Source organism: Epinephelus fuscoguttatus, linkage group LG3 (assembly GCF_011397635.1).
Source record: "Epinephelus fuscoguttatus linkage group LG3, E.fuscoguttatus.final_Chr_v1".
Taxonomy (NCBI): Eukaryota; Metazoa; Chordata; class Actinopteri; order Perciformes; family Serranidae; genus Epinephelus; species Epinephelus fuscoguttatus.
The window spans coordinates 38,443,476-38,461,355 of NC_064754.1; the positions used below are offsets into that span (position 1 = coordinate 38,443,476).

Here is a 17,880-nt window from a genome sequence, read left to right on the forward strand (position 1 = left end):
ACACAGTCAAGGTAACTATAGACATTACAAGCAATCTAATGCAATATATTGGACTGTAAGGCCAGTATCGTGATTTGATCGCCTGATTCTTGTCAATACACAGCCCTATTACAATTTAGGGTTACTTATTCTAAACATGTATTTCTGACCAGTGGTGTAGTATGTTGTATTCTTCAAAGAAGGAACTCAGATTTTACACTAAAGTGTGGTTGCAGGTCTTGGGGTACTATAAGCCTTTTGTGAACTGGAGAAGCTGAAACCTTTGTGTGTCTGTCCTTTTTGCTTAAAAAATTACAAATTTTCTATCTTCCACTAATGGATTATTCAGCATTTATCATTGCAGCTCTACATTAATAAATTATAATGGACCAAATACATGTGTGTATTCACTGCAGACCTCATTATGTGTGTGGATTCAGCAGAGGTCTTTGTTAACCTGCTTTCCTCAAGCAAGGCCACTCAACAGCCCTTGACCATAACTTCAAACACACCTCAAATTTAATTGAAATTACGCCCCTCAGTGAGGCACTTTAAATTTTCTGAAGGGCTCCTTCGCAATCCCAGAACCCAAACATGAGAGGTCGGACCAGGTAAAAGACACAAGGAAGGCAGATGGAAAGACAGAGCGAGTGAGAGAGGATGGAAGTGGGAGAGAGTCGAGAGAGGAAAAGAAAAAACAGCATGAGGTGAGAAAATCCCACCCGAGAGGGAAAGTGTGATAGGAAGAACATGCTGGCACACTGTGAGAGAGACACAGATCAGAATTAAAAGAGATTTGGCCATGGAAGGAGTGGATGAGAATAAAAAGGATGAAAGTCTGTCAGGGTCATTAAACACACATCTGTAGAGCGAGGCCTTGAGATTAAAAGTACGTGGGCCTCTGAGTGGCTTAAAATAGAAGCTACAGACAGATGGAATGGTGTAACAGTTACAGCAGCCCAGTAAGACTGTCTGAACTCCAGGTAGGAGACCTGAATCCACCCTCTAGGTGCTGCTCTCTGTACAGCAAGACCTCATTTTATCTGTTGAAAACTCTTTCCTCCTTGCTCACACAGTTCTGTCAAAAAATCTCAAGTGTCAAGTGATAAAAATTTAACAGGTTGACACAGTGAGAAAAAAAGGAAAACTGTGTCAAACGACTGAGGGAGATGAGAGAGGTGAGGGTGGCAGAGAGACAAAGTCAGACCTTGCTGAAGCGAGGAGAACAGGAAGAGAACTGTCTGATCTCCACTGGCTCATCGTCATTGGTGTCATCTTCATCATATGTATTGATGTGATGATACCGATCGGAGCGAGCTGGCAGGAAAGACAGAGAGAGAGAGAGAAAGAGAGAGAGAGGAGATGAAATATTTAAGCTGACATCTCAACATGAAAAGTGCATTTGTGACTGGAACGATGTCAGAAAATTACTGTACAACCCATAAAGCTAATATTGATATATCTGTCCTACTTTACAGACACATAAATCCTGAGGAACGTACTATCAAAGTAGCTGGTGTCCTCCTCTGACTCCAGGTGAGGGATGAACTCTGCCTTCTGCCTCAGCAAACTGTTCCAGTCCAGCTCAGTGAAGAATGAGTGCTGCTTCACCTCAAACGCTCCGCCTGACGGCACAAACAACACAATCAGATCACAATACAGAATGGATAACTGCCATATTTAAGTGGCTTAAATCAATGTTTTTTATATTAACAGTGTGTGAAAGGTGCCTCTCTTAGTCACAAACCTAGGAGTGAAAGTTATGACGGAGCGTTTTAGCAACTTTCAGCTGCCTGTTTTGGTTTTCCAGCATGCATGGGACTGTTTTGCATCACACTCACTTTCTCAGATTCACATTAATGGTACATTGCATTCCTAATACAGGCACAAAATAGGTGCAGATCAGAACTCTGATATCAAGTGAACCCAAAAGTTAGTACCTGTACCCAACCGCACAAGAGGGTTGGTCTGCAACAGGGCAGAGATAAGGTCTTGGGCATCTGCAGGCAAGGCCTCATCACCATCTGGCCAAACTATGTCATCTAACAGAGACAACAAAGAGAGAGCAAAAGGTCAGTGTAACAAGGATGAAAGAAATGGCCTCCTTTTGAAGTAGTTTCAAAATGACATATCATAGGCTGGTCCAAACAACTGCGAAATGCCCTTAAAGGTATAGTTCGGATCTTTTTAAGTGGGTCGTTTGAAATGTGCTTCCATAATCAGTGTATTACATACAGTGGATGTTGGTTGGCACACTCCCAGCTTAAAGAATCAGACAGCAGTACCACCATGGAGACTAAGCAATATACTGCTGTGGACAGTGGCAGCAGCAAAAGGTATTTCAGCTGCCTAAAAAAATCAATAACAATTTAAAGCTTACCCTATATATATATATATATGGAGAGAGAGAGAGAGAGACAGACAGACAGAGACAGAGAGACAGAGTATTTTCACCCCTTAGCCTTGCCGTCAGAAAGCCCATTCCAACGGAGAAGCTGTTACAGCTTCAGTTTGCCATCTATGCTCTCATCAAAGCCACCAGACTGCTTTGACAAAAACAGTAATTTTAGTTTGCTCAGCACAGTGAGCTGCTGGTCTACTGCTGCTTTAACCCTATGGGCCCTAGGCGTTTTTGGGGTATTTTTACTGCCTTTACTTTTAAGCTCATATCACAGTCATTATAAATGCATCATTTCATGTCCTTCCATGTGCCTGTATTTTATATTAATTTTTATATCAATGAAAAAAACAAAAAACAAATCTGTGTTACTAAATTCTTACATTTTTACATGTATCTCACCATAGCAAGTTGGAAGTTGACATATTCTGCCATATATGAAGAGGGGAGACTCTCTAGAATCTGGCAATATAAGAACCATGATGGTGGGCCATTCTGACACTTCACAGCTGTCCAAAACATGTGGTTTGTGCCAGGTGGACATGATTGCCAGTATTTTTTCATTATTGCAAGAAATTCCATTGACTCATTCACAAGTCAAAAATGTGTTTTATCTGAAAGAAACTTGCAATATTTACATCTGGGGGCGGGGGGGACGACACATGTCCCCCTCAATGTATATAGTGGCTACGGCCCTGTCATGCATGCATAATTAGGCTACAGTTGTCTGGGTGCGCAAAGGTGAAGTACGCTGGTCTTGTCATACAAAGTTTGATGGAGTGTCAACTGGACAATATGGAGATATTTGCATCTTGAAAGCCGGACTACAAATGTGGATAGACAGGGAGAAACACACGCAAGCCTAAGACGTGGTAAGATACGATATTCCTCACTATATGAAGTGACTGATAACAAGATCTGTATAATGGGTTGTAAAGAAATTCGTCAGGTTTTATTTTGTAGACAATTAATCTGGATTTATAGCATGATGGGATGACAGCACAATGATGTGTGTGGTATCATTGGAAAGGTCTGTTCCTGCGCTTTCATGTGATATGCGTGGCATTTCTGTGTGAGCCTGCGTTCGTGAGTAATCCATCCAAGAGTAATGTGTGTGCAAAGCTGTATGAAAGCTTTGTTGTCCAAAATTTAAGTGTAACTTTATCATTATATATTATATTTTGTTTTTCGTTGTGAAAACATTGGACTACCGACAAGTGCTTGGTCTTGTCGGAAAGCTACAATTCCGCTGTTTCACGTGATGTGTGTGGCTTCTCGCTATGATGAACAGTCACAGAGAAAATCAATAGAGAAGAACAGGTGTGAATTTGGACGCACTATGCGTCATTCGGGCCCATAGGGTTAATCAGTTAGTTAGTTAGTGTTACTGTGTGACTTTGATGATTCTGACCTAAGTCTTTAAAATACTTAAGTCACACAATAACACAACCACATTAATTGATCATGGCAGTGTGAGACCATCACTCCTGCGTTCAGCAAGCTAAAATTATTGTTTTTGTCAAGGGATTTAGGCCTTGATGAGAACGATATGACAGCTTCAGTTCTCTGTTGGAAAGGGCTGTCTGATAGCAAGGTAAGGCAGTGAAAATATTCTAAATATGGCGTACACTTCAACTTATATGGATTTAACTAAAAAATGTTTTGCTGCTGCCTTCACCCACAGCAGTAAATTGCTTAGCTTCCATGTCGGTACCCCTGTCTGCTTCTCCAAACTGGGGGCGTGCCGACTGCCTGTGGGTAAGACACTGTCTATGGAAAAGTACCTAAGACAACCCCACTTGAAAATATCTAAACAATCCCTTTAATTCCTTCATGTCATCAGGGAAAAAGATATTTTAAACATGGAAGAAAACTACTCTGTCTGGAGCACTATCTCTGTACCTCTGCTCAGACTACATCACATGCATGAGAGACATGGTATTGGATAAGAATGGTAACATTTAATTGATCCTTGGAGCATACACAGTTTGTTTTCTAAACTTTATGGCAGTCTTAAAATAGTGTTTTACACTTACTATGACCTACTTAGTATAAGGAAAGACGGTAACCCAGAAACCCAGCTGAATGAAAACATGGTGTATGGCTTTTGTTGTTTGCTCTTATAGCTGCAGTTTGAGAGAAGTGTAAGTAAATTTATCTTATTTTCTTATTATTTATTCCAGTTTTATTTTAACCAGCCAGGGCCGCTATGGTTTAGGGGGTAGAGCGGGTTGTCCTCTAATCAAAAAGATCAGCATCCTTGAGCCAGATACTGAACCCCAAATTGCTCCTGATGGCTGTTCCATTGGTGTGTGATTGTGTTAAAAGTTGAGTAGTAGGTGGCTTGTGCAGTAGCCTCGGCCACCACAGTATGAATGTGTGTGTGAATGGTTGAATGTGACTCATAGTGTAAAACACGCTTGAGCGGTCGGAAGACTAGAAAGGCACTATACAGATGCAAGTCCTTAAGTTTCAACACTATTTCTTACCTGTGATCACCTGTCCAAACAGCTCCTCTGGAGTGTCGCCAAAGAAAGGCACACAGCCCACCAAGAACTCATAGAGGATGATGCCCATGGCCCACCAATCCACTGGCTTTCCATAGCCCTGACGGAGAATCACCTCTGGAGCGATGTACTCTGGAGTGCCACACACCTGGGTGATGGAGAGAAAATGGAAGCAAGGACAGCAAAGACAGAAATTGAGAGAGAATGAAAGGTTTGGAGATGCTGGACAAACGCGGTTGGAGTTCTTGGCATCCAGGAAAATTTATGTAAGGTAAGGTATGTAAGGTAACTTTATTTGTACCCGAAGGTAGATTTGGTTCACAGTTTAAGTGATTTGGCTTCATCCACACAAAACAGACAAACAGGTCATACACAGCAACATAACAACAGTAAAAAGGCAAAGTGCCATCAGTGCGTCATATCAAAGTGCAGGATCAAAAAGAGCATGTAAAACCATTATAATACCCAAAATATGAATTTAAAAACTCAATAATGAGCCTCTGGTATAGTTTTTTCCACAAAAAAGCTCAAATAATTTGTTTTAAAAAAAAAAAATTGTAAAAGCACATCGACCCCTTCTCCCATTCAAAATCTATGAATAAGCAAATATTTTTCATTTCAAAAGTATAACTACTGAACACAAGATGTATCCTACTTCAGTAAAAAGTCTTAGGTCAAATCTTCAAGTAAAGTAACAGTGAGTTAAACATATTGATGACAGACAGGTTTCATTCTAATGAACATACATACATATATATATGTTGTTCAGTTATGATTTGCTGTTTAGAAGATGTGAAAGTGAATATACAATGTATGCACTTGTGTTAGTGTGTGTGCATCCATCTTACACAAAAGAGACATCATTAATGAGTCAATAAGAAACACTCTCCTAATCAGAATCTCCATTAGAAACATGAAAAGCAAAGCCCTGGTCTGTTTCATCCGCAGATGTGAGTTGATTACTGGCAGACAAACAGATGCTTGCTTCCACCCAGAAGAGCTGACTGATCTGACTGATTATGACCGCTCTCATTCAGAGCACAAACAATACCTATAATTGCTAAAATTGGGATTGTGATGGAGATGGAGATCATTAACGATTCACTAATTCAGACTGCACAGGAAGCATTATAATGCAGTGTCTTCATTTGGAGATTATTGATTTGGCCAGATGACTTGGCAGGTTGGCCGGAGAAGAAAAGATGCCGTGAATGCCAGTTGCCTGTTCATCCACCAAACCTCCCATCTAAGAATTAGACAAATAAACCCTATTGATACAGTTGCTAATTAAATGTATCTGTCTGCAGCCTTTCCTCTGCAGCCTGCAATACACACAGGTACTTTACCTGCTTATCCAGGAACTCTCTGGCATCTTTTTCAATGTGTCCCTCATACAGGTTGGTGGTGAGACTCATCAGACCCATCTTGGACAAGCCAAAGTCTGTAAGCTTGATATGTCCCATCGAGGTGATCAGTAGACTATTTGGAGAAAGAAAACGGGCATTCAATTCTGGTACATTGCAATAAAACCCATATATAATGGTATGTGGTTATTTGAAAAGCTATGTCATGGTCATAGATTGTCATTTGTTGTTACTGAGGGCAGGTCTTGCATTAAATGTCAAGGGGAGAGTGCTTAAGTGAAGATATGGAAACATGAGACAGGCTTGCTGCAAATGAATTCCCAGAGTAAGTTTGTATTGAGACCGAGATGAATCTTGAATCTGCCTCAATTTGCTGACCTAAAATGAAGTAAAACCAACTGAGCTCAGTATACAGAAAGGAGAAGAGGACTGGAGCAGACCTGCAGTGAGCTATAGGTAAGGCCTGCCTTCTTTTTTGAATGGCAATCAAGGCTCAGATAGGTTCTGGCCTGTTATTAGATGTAGCCATAAGGCTAAATGTTCATTAAATACCCTAGACCTAAAAACAAATCATTTTGTCAGTACTTTTTGTGCAGTGACAGCTAATTGTCCTGTTTAAAGTGAGTGTGCCAAACAGTCTCCTTTTCCTTTTTTTAGCAGTGCTCACTCACTTTCAAAGCAGCAATATTTGATTTTTGCCACTTGGTGCAGCAGAATAAACTGATTACACCTACAGTGACGTATTATCACCTCATACACTGGTTAGGTAGAACTTGTTGGATATTAACACACCCTGTATGTATGGAGAAGCATTATAACTCATTTGCTTTAGCAGCTAAATGCTCTACTTTGTTTACCAGCTCGGAAATAACTTTGCCTGCTGTTTTGCACTGGGCAGGTAGCATATAGTGGCTATTGCAAATAATGCTGATAAAAGAGGTGAAACGGAGTCAAAGCAATAAAGTTGCTGGCTGTAAAACAAAAATAAAGTGTGCTGAAAAAAGGTTGAAAAACACCATAACACTTAGAGGAGTTGCAGTTTGGTGACAATTTCATTCATCACCATGAGCAGCCTCTTTAACATCACATGTTGTCATTTGATCCAGTGTTAATACAAAAGCTTTAAACACTCACTTGTCAGGTTTGAGGTCTCTATGGACGATGCCATAGTTGTGCAGGTATTCCAGAGCTAAAACTGTCTCAGCAAAGTACATCCTTGCAAGCTCCACAGGCAGAGCCCCGATGTTCTTCAGCAAAGTGGCACAGTCACCACCTGAGAACACAGAAACACTGTTTATTTATTTATTTTGACAGGATGGATATGGCATGAGAAATGCTGAATGAAAATTATTCAAACAAATGGTACTGAAGCACAGAAAGCATGCAGGATGATGTAATTTCATCCTCTGATGAGGCAGAGCAGCATCATAATATGTGATTCATAATAAAAATATTCCTATTTTTGTGGTGTACCTGTGCATATAAATGGGTATAAACATTTTGTTTATTATATTTTTACGCTTTTTTTTTCATCTTGTAATCCACCTTTGCAGTCCCTAAAGCACATTTGGCAGTGTCATCCTACGTGAGTCACTCACGACTACCCTTCATGCCTCAGTGTGCACCATCAGATAACATGAGAGCTGCTGCAGCCGGAGCCACGACGCTGTCCCGAATGTACTGACCTTGTTTGACTTTCATGGTCAAGAATCATTGTGATAGTGAAATAAGAGTCTCATCATCTCCACCATATTACTTACTGCTATTAAATGTTTATCTGACACATTTATATAGAATTAAATAAATGAAGAGCAGAAGTTGAGTAAGGTTACACTTTAAAGAGAAAGTTCATCCCAAAATCAAAAACGCATGTATTTCCACTTACCTGTAGTGCTGTTTATCAGTCTAGATTGTTTTGGTGCGAGTTGCTGAGTGATGGACATATTCAGCATAGAGATGTCTGCCTTCTCTTTAATATAATAGAATTAAATGGCACTCGGCTTAGGGTGCTCGAAGTGCCAAAAAAATACATTTGAAAAGCTCAACAGCAATGTCTCTTTCCAGAAATCATGACCCAGTTACTCAAGATAATCCACAGACCGTGCTGTGAGCAGTTTCATGGAGGAACTATTTTCTTTCTACCGAACTACACCCACCAACTGTATCACTGCACAGAAGGAAGTGTGCATCTTCTGGACGAGAGACTCGTGCTTGTGACACTGGGATGTAAACCTTAATGGTGTTCTCCTCGGCTGAGCTGTAACGTTAGCTAGCTCAGTGGTGCTAAGTGAGCTAGCAGTAGATGTACACTTCCTTCTGCATGATGCTACGGTTGGTGGGAGGTCTTGAGTAACCTGGTCATGATTTCTAGAAAGACACGTTGCTGTTGAGGTTTTCAAATGTATTTTTTTGGCGCTTTGAGACACAAGCCGAGTGCCATCTACTTCCATTATATTTGAGAGAGGGCAGACATCTTTACAGCCAGTATCTCCAACACTTGGCTACTCACACCAAAACAATTTGATCTGATAAATGGCACTAAAGGTAAGAGGAAAAATATGTGTTTTTGATTTGGGGGTGTCCCTTTAAGGTCACCATCACTACAAGCAAAAAGTAATTAAAACTCGTGGAGTCAGGGCCACAGCACGCAGACAAAGGATTTAATCAATTAGAAACAGATTCATTCATGGAAGCTTGAGAAGAGCAAGGTCAGGGAATAGGAGCCAGGATGAAAAAGCTGAAAATGTTATTTTACAAACCAGATAGAAACCTGATCTAACATTTCCTCAGAGGCCTGACACAGAAAAAGGAAGGGCAGAACAAGAGCACCACCCATTCAGAGTGGTCTCATAATTCAAAACTATCTTTGAGTCTTCCCTCTGTGTAATTAAAGTCAAAACCAAATCTAACTCCCTTACCCTCAACATATTCCATGACCATGCACAGATGTCTCCGCGTTTCAAAGGAGCAGAACATGGAGACGACGAAAGGGTTCTCTGCGAAGGTGAGGATGTCCCTCTCTACAAAGGCCTGCTGGATCTGGTTCCTCAGGATCAGATTCTGCTTGTTGATCTTCTTCATGGCAAAACGCTGACGTGTCTCTCTGTGGCGCACCAGGTAGACGGCACTGGAGAGAAGGTGAGACAGAATAGACAAGAGTGAAATCTAAAGAGACTGGCAGTGCCAAGATGAGGTATGAAGGAAAGAAAGCAGGATTAGACAGTGCTGAGACTGTTATGAATTTATTATATGAGAAGATCTAAAAATAGAGAGGATATTCCATCTGCTCTTAGACATGAAGTTCATACAGTGTGGCTGAGTGGATATTAAGACTTAAAAACCTCTGGCACAAAATGTCAAGCCCTGCGCCAGTAATCGTTCAGCTTCTTTAATCCTGAACTGAATTTATGAAGCCTGCCTATCCTTTTTCCTTTACATGGGCAGATAATGAAAGCTCCTTTCTGATGTATCCAAGACAGCTTTACATACTGAAAATCTTTTAAAGTGCGGCAACATGCCTATTGATTAAGACCAAGAGGAGACCTTGTGTTGTTTTAAATTCCGCACTGATTGTTTGTCAGCTGAGTACACTTTAAATGTATGTCTTTGTTTACCAGTGCCTGAATACACGTCAGAAAATGTCTTTAAACCTTTAAATTTTACCCCTTAAAGGAAAAGTTCACCCTTAATCAAAAACACATATTTTCCTCTTACCTGCAGTGCTACTTATCAGTCTAGATTATTTTGGTGTTAGTTGCTTAGTGTTGGTGATATAAGCTATGGAGACATCAGCCTTCTCTCCAATATAATGCAACTAGATGGCATTCAACTTGTAGTGTTCAACCAAAAAAATCATGAACCAGTTACTCAACATGATTGACAAACCTTGCTGTTAAGAGTTTTGTGTGGGAACTATTTTCTGTCTTCCAAACTAAATCCACCAACTGGATCACTGCACGGAAGGAGGAGCTAGCTAACATTACAGCTCAGCCAAGGTGGATGCCATTGATTTTTACATCTTGTGCTGTCACAAACACGAGCGTCTTGTCCATGAATAGATGCACTTGTCCTTCTGCCCTGTGATACAGTTGGCGAGTGCAGTTCAGTGGAGAGAAAATAGTACCTTTTTTTTTTATTGTAGTCACGTGCCATAGTTCCATTATGTCAGAGAAGGCAGACATCTCTTTGGCTGATATCTCTAACACTCGGCAACTCACACCAAAACAATGTAGACTGATAAATAGTGCTACAGGTAAGAGGAAAATATGAATTTTTGATTTAGGGTGAACTGTCCCTTTAAAATCTCTGGATGCTGGTGCTTTTGTTATTCTCCACACCAATATAAAGAATTGTAAAACTGCTTTTAGTCTCAGTCTCTTAGTTAGTTAATTAGTTTTTTTGCTGTGTCATGCCAAATATATGATTAAATCTCTAATGGGATTATAAAACACTTTTTATCTCAAAAATGTTCACAAGTAACACATACGAAACCAAAACCTAAATGAAAACATTAATATTAAATGAATCCTGACATTATATACACACACATTTATATAATCTCAGGTAAAAATTGTGTAGAGTGTGTACAAAATTTCAAATACTTAGTGCAGCTTTATCCTGATAAAAGGCCTTTTTCCTCATCTGCCCGCCTTTCTTCATCTATCTGGCTCTAACGTAAATGTGTCACACGTAAATAAAAAGTCAGTCTTTTTGTGCATCGTCCATGTTCAAAAAACAGTTTCTGTTTTTATCTTACTAAACAATACATAGCATAGTTCTGATAATTGGTTAACACTGACAACAATCTCTTACAACATATTATTTTAGCTACCGTATGCATTAATATCATGTGGTTCAGAAACATTTTGTTGGTATTTCTACAGAATATTCAGTATCAAAACTGTTCAGACTAGTTATTTCAAAGCAGCTGGTTTTCAGCGACTGAAATGATCTTTACCTCTATCATCACAGTGTTGATATTTGGGTAATTTTTACTCAAATTCACACAATTGTGCCACATCTTTGTTTGTTGTTTTTAATCAGGTCTTCATGAAGCACTGAATGATGCTGAGCATGAATGCTGATTGTTGACCTTGGAAACACTGTGATGCTTTTTTCTTTTAAGAGCTCTTAACCATATTTAAGACTTCCACAGTGTATTGAGGTTAAGTGAAGATTTTTAAAACACTACATAATAGCTTAATTGGATTTGATCTGGTTACTCTTGACAACACTGGCACATACGGGTACTTTGCAAAAAATGTCAAATCCGTGCTTCTTTGTTGGCAGCACGCAATGAGACCCACAAACTGTAGATCCATTTTTGTCTTTTTTGGGGGGAGACAGGGGATCCTTTGGGGAAGATAGCAGGTCAACAGTATATGCTACTTGTGTTACTTGAAAACTGGAAACCCACAGATTAATTTGAGATGCAGCTCAGCACTCTGTGTCAGGTTTTTCTAGTGATAATGCTGTAATACACACTGCATGCAAAAAAGTGCATAGTTTGTGACCCAAAACTGTATGGGACTAACCGAAAGAGGCCTGTAAAGGGGAGAATTGTGGGTACCCACAGAACCTATTTTCATCCAGATATGTTGAGGTTAGAGGTCAAGGGACCCCTGTGAAAATGGCCATGCTGTTTTTCCCTTGCCAAAATTTAGCCTAACTTTGGAGCCCCCTTCCTGAGAAGCTAGCATAACATGGTTGGTACCACTGGATTTCCTAAGTCACTCTTGGACCCAGCCTCAAGTGGCCATTTGAGGAACTGCAGTTTTTGGCACTTCCATGTTGGCTGTATTTTTTAGCCCCAAAGATTGCTGCTTGTAAATAACCAACCTGTTAATAGCCAACTCTCGATCAAGACTAGGCTGAGATTTAGCTGCTTTACTGTAGCAACCTCCCGCTTAAGCTAGGAATCAAACAGCTTTTTGGCTTATATCGTTTCTCTCCTTATGTGACAGTGCGATTCTTTTCCCAAAAAGGGGGGTGCGGCCTTGGCTATTGGCGCTTGATGACAAGTTGCCGGTCTGGTCCATGAGGGGTCAATAAGGTTGGAATCCATTGCTTACCCATAAGCTCCATTGCTGATAAGTTTGATGCTCTGAAAATCCTCCTCAGTCGGTGGCTTGATGGCTCTTCCTTTTCCCTGGTGACATATTTTAAAATTATAACTCAGATCAACACAACAACAGTTTATATTAAATGTTCAAATGCTCAAATAAGTTTGATAGTTGTGTGTGTATGAATGCTGGTGTGGACATGCAATCATTCTGTGTATGAATACATGTAAGCACAGATCTGTCTGCGTTTATTTGTTCTTCACCTCTGCTGAGTCGTCGGTCTCTGGAGTATGTGGACCCTCACTGTCGTAGCTGTCGAGGCTCACGATTTCTGTTGAGAAACATGTTAGTTAACAGGCGAACCGGGTGTTGGAAAGAAAAGAGACATTTTTCGTGCCAAAACACCAGGCCTCCCACACTGCTGTGAGCAGATAAAAAATTGCAGCTGTACAGACATCTTAAACAACACAGCTTTTCATTTTTTTTTTTTATAAAAACAGATGAAGGGCCAAACGCGTCAGATCACAGAAAAAAAACATGAGAGTTAAAATAGCTTCTTCCTATTAATTTGTCTTGTCTCTTTCAGCTCTCCCTCCCCCTCACTTTGTACCTTCTCCTTCCTCGAGCAGCACTGGCAGCTAATTTTCAGTGTTCTTCCACTCTTGTATGTGACAGCTGCTAGAATACTCTGATGATAGTACGGTTTTGTTGGAGCAGGGAAATAATTGACTAATAATTAACTTTGCAAAGCGTTTACAAAGCCGCTCTGTAGATATTAACTTCATGTAAAATAAAAGTCACTGAGCTGACAATTGTGTATTCTGTTGGTTTCTCTTTGATGCTGGAAACGACTGTCAGCGGTCTCTATGAGGAGCCAAGAAAAGAAATGAGAGTGTGAAAATGTGCAAGCAGCTACATGGGTGTGCATTCGTGTCTATGCGTGACGATGTAGGTGTAAAAGAAAGTGCAAGATCAAGATATCAAGTGGCAAACTGTTAGAAGAGATTAGCTAAGAAAGACAGGCCCATATTTTTCATGAATTCAGAAATAAAATGGCAGAGGTTTATTGTGAAGAGTCATTTCAGGTCATTTCATCCATCAGCTAATGAACAGGTCCTGATGGATGAGACCGGCAGCGGCTGAGCAGATGTGAATTAGAACTGTGAGTTTGGGGGCCGAGTCTGAGCCATGATGATTAATGAAAGACAGCGATGCTATCGCACCACCAGCCAGCAAATGATCCAGCCAGACTCTAAACTTGAGCTCTGGGTTTTCTTTTTTCCTTTATTTCTTTACATTCTGACAAACTGACACCATTAAAACTGTGCTGAACTGAAGCTTCAGCGAGAGAATGCTATGATGTCTTCAGGGTGTGTAGTCTTTGTAAAAATGTATTTTCACAGTCAATAGACTCACAAGTCAGTCTTTAGACGCTGGAGATCTCTGATTGTCTGGTAGCGAGACTACACAGTCAAAGACCAGCTTCATTTCACAACCAACTGCTACTTTCTTGACTTGCAGTAAGTGACAAAAATTATATGTATAGTTCATAGCACAACTGAAACAGGATCAAAAATCATTTGTGTCTTGCTGTTCAAAGGTCCCACTGTGGTCCAATGGGACGGAATGCACCTCACCTCTCTATGAAGTCACTCAGTTAGCTGAGAGAATAGAACTCTTGAAATGTACCATTTGGTCATTCAGAACACCAAACTCTGTGCGCAGCGGAGCATACTCTAGGCACTCCGAGGAGATGGAGCAGCAGACCGCCAAGTGAAGGGAGTGTGTGATTAACTTCACCGCTCATTAATTCACGTAGAAATAGAAAGCTCTATTTCTTCAAACAATAGGGCCCTAATTTTAGTGCAGATTGGAATGGATTTACAAATGAACCCAGTGTCTCTGTGTTAATGGTTTACTTTGAGTTCTGATTTTATAAAGGAGTGCGACGACTAGGCGATAGAGTTTTAAAGTTTCTTAATGGTGATTGTGTTATTAAGTGGGACAGATCAATAGGACACACTACATTAACTAACTTAGGAGTTGAAAGGAATAGTTTGACATTTTGGGGAAAGCTATTTGCATAGAGTTAAATGAAAAGATTGATCTCATGTCTGTCCATTAGCTGTGGAGCTATAGCCAGGAGGTAATCAGCAGCTAGCCTGCTTCTGTGTTTGAAAAATCAAGCTACTAACACCTCTAAAGCTCCCTAATTAACATGCTGCTGTAGAACAATAAGCTGGAGTTTTAGAGGAAGTTTAAGGGTTGAACTATTTCCTGACAAAAAGTCACAGAAAGTCACTGTACCTTGCCATTGTCCGTAAAGGAATAGTCACAGCACATAAACTATTATCCTTACGTTACTATGTGTGATTGATTAAACAAATAAGACACAACTTGTTCATAAGTGAATATTTATTTCTCTTTCTCTTACCCTCAAGTGGGTCTCTGGTCAGCCCCAACTGACTGATGATGTATCGAGGGATGTCTGCCTTCATCAGCTGTCCCTCTTTGGCATGGTCCTCCGCTGCCTCCAGCAGATGGTAAAACTCTTCAGGGTTAAACTCCTGTCATTGGAGGGGAAAAATTAAGTTCCAAAGAAAGGTACAGTATCAAACACCTTAAAGCTTAAACCATAGCTCAAGATCTGACATCAGGTGTACCTGAACATCTGGTATTCAGCTGTACAGGTAATCCAAAAGGAGCTACAGTAACAGTGTGGAACACGACGTAGTGTGTCTAGCACATTTAAGTGATCACTGCTCATTTAATATTTAGCCATGAAAATATCTTTAAGTCCACAACAGCAGAGTTTTAACACCTTCAGATAGGTCTGGAGAGCAGTGCTGGAGCCACATCATCCCTAGAAGTGAATTCATTAAAATCTAATCAGCCCCTGTCAGCACCAGATAATTGCCACTTGAATATCAACACTTGCTGCTACTGATGTGTGAGATTACAAAAAGAAAACCTTTGTCCACTCCCTTGCAATATTTTGTTAATGCATGTGAGATCAAGAAAAAGACACAAAGAAGGGGATGATCATTTTTTGGCATTTTTGGAAAAAAAAAGTGAAAACTGAAGAAAACTGAATTGAAATGATCCATATAAAACTGTTTGTCATGCGCTTATGTTTCTAAAAGTGATTATCAGCCAACACATAGTTACCAGATATTTGTGTGCTCCCAAATATCTGACAGAATCTGACAGTATCAGTCAGGTTATGACTGCCACTAATATGATGGTAACATATATCATAATCCTGATTTTTCTTTTTTAGAGCCATGGTAACTAGAGTCCTAGGTAGCAGAAACGAAGAGATGTGAACTGCTGTTATATTGTGTCACATCACACAAAGCCACATCTTACACACAGCGCAAAGCGACGCAAAGTGTCGCAAAGCGGCACTCAGCGGTGCACGGTCATTGCTAGCTTCAGACCAGCTTTAGACGCAGATGTCATTTTTACTGCCAGCACCCATCTGTGCTCAAGGGCATCCAGGTCTTATAATGAGGTGTGGTTAGGCACATTGTTGGTGTATTGTTATTTTGAGGCAGCAAAGCGATTGCACCATTGACCAACAAAAAACTGGTCTACTGATAAAATGGTGCTGTATTTTCCTGCTATTCAAAGGGTGCATTATTCAGATAGTAAGATGCACCTTCATCAGTGGGTTCATAACACCTGTACACTCTGCTTGTTACACAAACAGCAGATGGGTGACATGATACATCATCAATGAGGAAAACATTAATTACATTCTCTTAAATGTGAACATAGCAGAGAGCAGAGCAGAGCTGCTGACCAACTCCACATTAAGAGATGCTGTGCACATTTACGCATGAGGAGCAGCGTAACTGCATCGATTATTTCAGAATCTAAAAGTTAAGTTCTGTTTCCTCTGTCAAGTTTATAACTACTGTTTAAAGTTTTGCCTCTTAAATGTCCCAAGATATTTCCTGCTGTGACATCCCTGTTCTTATTGCATTACTTTCAGTACAAAATGGCTCAAAGGTGCAGGCACACCTGGCTTTTAAAGGGAATGAGAGATGTCACTCTGATTGGTTGAATTTATGTAACACTTTGAATTAATTAAGGGAATAAATAAAGCCTCACTGCCCCTTGTGCCTTGCTTTGCTCCCAGATTATGTGCCACTAAACTAGCAAAAAGTAATGCTTTACATGCCCTATGCACTTGCGCCATGCATTTTAGGCCATGCACTATAAATCATTTAAACAGGGCCCATAAATTAATTCCAGGTGTGACAAACTAAAATCAAGAAGTAGGATTTTCTTCAACCTGCTGCAAATTCATGACCAAACACTGCTATGGGGCTGTCAAACAAATACAATCAGTGTTAATACACCTCCCAACTTTAAATTGCTTTCTTGAAACATCCTTTTTTCCAGTGAAACAGGGTTTGTGGTGTCCTGTGGGATTCAGTTTCATTCCTGTTGGTGGAATAACATTTTGATTAGAAAGCAGAGCCTGGGGCAGCCGGGATCATTTCCTTCCTCCCCTGCTCTCTCATATCTGCTCCCTTCGACCGAAGAAAAAGAGAGAGTACGGAAAGGGGGAATTAACCTGCCTCTCTGATAGCCTGGTCTGCTCCAGGATAATATCCCTGCAGCTAACAGCCTACTGACTGTGACATTTTCACCAAATCAGAACTCGCAACTGACTTGAATGCTAAATGAACTCTATGGCCGTGGATAGCATTTTATCTGTGTGCATGTGAGTCTTCTCCTCTCTAACCTAAGGGCCGTGGGGATCTTAAGTCCCCTCCACATCCTGCCTGACCCTATCGACCTCTTCTGACGGTCGCCTTAGCAACGGAAAGATGAGCCGGGGGACGTTTAAAGGAGGGACCACGCCAATGACGAACATGTGAGGCCATCAATCAGTCAGCTGATATCCAGGTATGGCTAAGCCTCCTGTGCATACAGAGAGGCTTGTTACTACTAAGTAAGTTGAAGTGAGTTATGTATCAACATGTCAAGGACACGACTCCCGTCTCCCGGCTGATTTGATGTGCTGCTGAGAAGATCGACAAGAAGTGGAGGCGGGAAGAATATTTTACAGTTTCGAGTTAGTTGGAAAAATATCCTGCGGCGATAAGTGCATACTCTGCTGCTGCAGACATGTGCAGCATGTCTCATAAACTGACTGGCACAGCTTATACATAACCATGACCTCCACTGCACATACAGTACATTCATACATGAATATCTAATGTATTAACAATGCTGAAAGTGAAACTACCTAACTGGAAGTAAGTGTATATTGAAGCCATTTGTGAATGCAGGGGGACGTAGTAAATATAGAGTAGTACTCTGATTATGTGTTTTCACATCTATTGGTTTTAATTCTAATGCAGCCACGTTGACTGATCATTTAATGATATCAAGTAACTGTTTGTCTTCCATCCTCTGTGACATATTAAATAGCTGTACGCACCCTGTTTTGTAATGCTTTGATATGTTGTTACTGAATGAGAAATCATCCTCAAGACTCTCTGCTAATAAAAGAGTTTTGTTCACATGGAGTCAGGGACTTTTATTTAAAAACA

At 40.4% G+C, this 17,880-nt stretch overlaps 1 protein-coding gene across 4 annotated transcripts in view; it reads right to left on the reverse strand.

Annotated features, from left to right (window-relative positions):
* Positions 1 to 17,880, reverse strand: part of mast1a (microtubule associated serine/threonine kinase 1a) — a 98,368-nt gene that overhangs the window by 12,030 nt on the left and 68,458 nt on the right. For all 4 annotated transcript variants that reach the window (XM_049572588.1, XM_049572587.1, XM_049572586.1 and 1 more), the window contains 10 exons: positions 14,745 to 14,877; positions 12,574 to 12,641; positions 12,320 to 12,396; positions 9,167 to 9,375; positions 7,383 to 7,521; positions 6,231 to 6,363; positions 4,867 to 5,032; positions 1,920 to 2,021; positions 1,482 to 1,604; positions 1,187 to 1,296 (listed from right to left, as the gene is read on the reverse strand). In XM_049572588.1, coding sequence (XP_049428545.1) covers positions 1,187 to 1,296; positions 1,482 to 1,604; positions 1,920 to 2,021; positions 4,867 to 5,032; positions 6,231 to 6,363; positions 7,383 to 7,521; positions 9,167 to 9,375; positions 12,320 to 12,396; positions 12,574 to 12,641; positions 14,745 to 14,877 — 1,260 coding nt within the window. The remainder of the gene's footprint in view (positions 1 to 1,186; positions 1,297 to 1,481; positions 1,605 to 1,919; positions 2,022 to 4,866; positions 5,033 to 6,230; positions 6,364 to 7,382; positions 7,522 to 9,166; positions 9,376 to 12,319; positions 12,397 to 12,573; positions 12,642 to 14,744; positions 14,878 to 17,880) is intronic.